Raw genomic sequence first — 1577 nt, forward strand, 5'->3', positions numbered from 1 at the left:
TGAAGGCCCTTCAAGCAATGATTTTTCTCCCGGCAGAGAGGTTAGAGAAGAAGGTACGGATTATAAGAACTGACAAATGGTTATGACTTATGACGGACTTACTTGTGCATTGATATACATTTTTTAATCAAAATTTTAGTTACGAATAAATAAATTAATACATTTTAATGTGTTTAATTAATGTACGTCTGCTATTCCTTGAAAAATGAAGATAATAATGCCCCTGATAGTTTTATCGGTAAACGAAGAAAAAATATGGGGAAACGTGTGTTGTACTGATTGCGCAGAATTTGCAATAAATGCAAATCTTGGCAATGTGACGTTAGAATAGACATGAAGGGCTGAAGGGTTATGGACTGCTATGAATAACGTGGCAGACGGGACTGTCGGTAAGTTTATACAAAAATGATTACTTGCAGAGGCAATGGGGAGTCACTGAATGGGAGGTCAATAACGAGGAACAATTGTTTTTTTATAAATAAAATTTTTAATACGAAACACAAAACACATAAATAAAATGATAGCACCACGAGTCACATAATAGAAAAATGCTTACATAATACATATATTAGATAGGATAACCAAAAAAATATGGTGAACCCAATCATATCCTATCAGTCAAAGAGGTGGACAAACAGGATCAACTCATAGTCTGCCCGACAATGCACGCACGGAAGATGAGCAGCACCTCCATCACCGTCGTTTACGTGCCACCCTCTTCCACAGCGTTGACGGTGGTAAATAGCACCCATGTTTCCACGGCTTAGACATGCATGCGAAGAACAGACTAGATTCTCTGCGCTTAGCATTGGCACGCGACGCAGGTGTGTCCACGTCCCTTGGATAACACCGCAGAACACCAATTTGCAGATTGTTAGGGCACCGGCCGCCTCAAGCCCACGAAATATTTCCAAGCCCTTGTTCTTTGCCTCGGCGTCGTCACGTAGCATCAGCATCGTTGACACTGCATACCAGGCGGCCAAATGGCCGTGGGCTACGACAACGTGCATCCTTTCCATCCCCGCAAAACGACACCCGCCGAGGAAAAGGTCAGACACAGCAGACCGAAACAGAACTTCTAGGTGTCTGCTCTGCTTGCATCGCGCTAAGAAGTCCCTTTCCCCTTGGTGCATCGGACTGAAACTCCACCACCGTTGGTCAGAAATCGGAATCGAGGCGCATCAGTATACGAAATCCTCATCCCCTGCATTGTGTGCAGTAGTGCACGACATCCTGAGACTGCACAAGTCCCTGAAGGATTGTGCTGTGGTCCTCGCAGCAATTAAAGTCCAAACATCGTGGAAAAGGTTTGCGGTTCCTGTCGGACGCTCCATTTCCTATCCTTATGATGAATGCCTGATACAATAGTTGAATGGACAGTTATGTATAAGGAGGGGACAACACAAAGGCTCCAAGTAGTTCTGTCAATGGCTATTCTTTACGGTGTCTTTATAGCCACCTGGTGCCGTTTGCGATGGTATCCCATCGGTTATGTACCGTGCCTCTACACCAACTCAGCCACACATCGATTTAGGAGCGTGCAGATTTAGTTTCCCGTCGCCTCACACACGGCTTCC

General features: G+C 44.6%; 1 protein-coding gene across 1 annotated transcript; it reads right to left on the reverse strand.

The window, feature by feature from the left end:
* Positions 1 to 614: 614 nt before the first annotated feature.
* On the reverse strand, positions 615 to 1133 carry LOC107632752 (uncharacterized). The gene has a single exon (XM_016336412.1). The coding sequence runs from the start codon at positions 1131 to 1133 to the stop codon at positions 615 to 617; it is 519 nt and encodes a 172-aa protein (XP_016191898.1).
* Positions 1134 to 1577: the final 444 nt, after the last annotated feature.

The sequence above is a fragment of the Arachis ipaensis genome, chromosome B3 (assembly GCF_059453495.1).
Source record: "Arachis ipaensis isolate K30076 ecotype BB chromosome B3, ASM5945349v1, whole genome shotgun sequence".
NCBI lineage: Eukaryota > Viridiplantae > Streptophyta > Magnoliopsida > Fabales > Fabaceae > Arachis > Arachis ipaensis.

Bases quoted from the DNA above. Each gene is read 5' to 3' on its own strand.
- LOC107632752 (XM_016336412.1), bottom strand. From the start codon at position 1,133: ATGCACCAAGGGGAAAGGGACTTCTTAGCGCGATGCAAGCAGAGCAGA.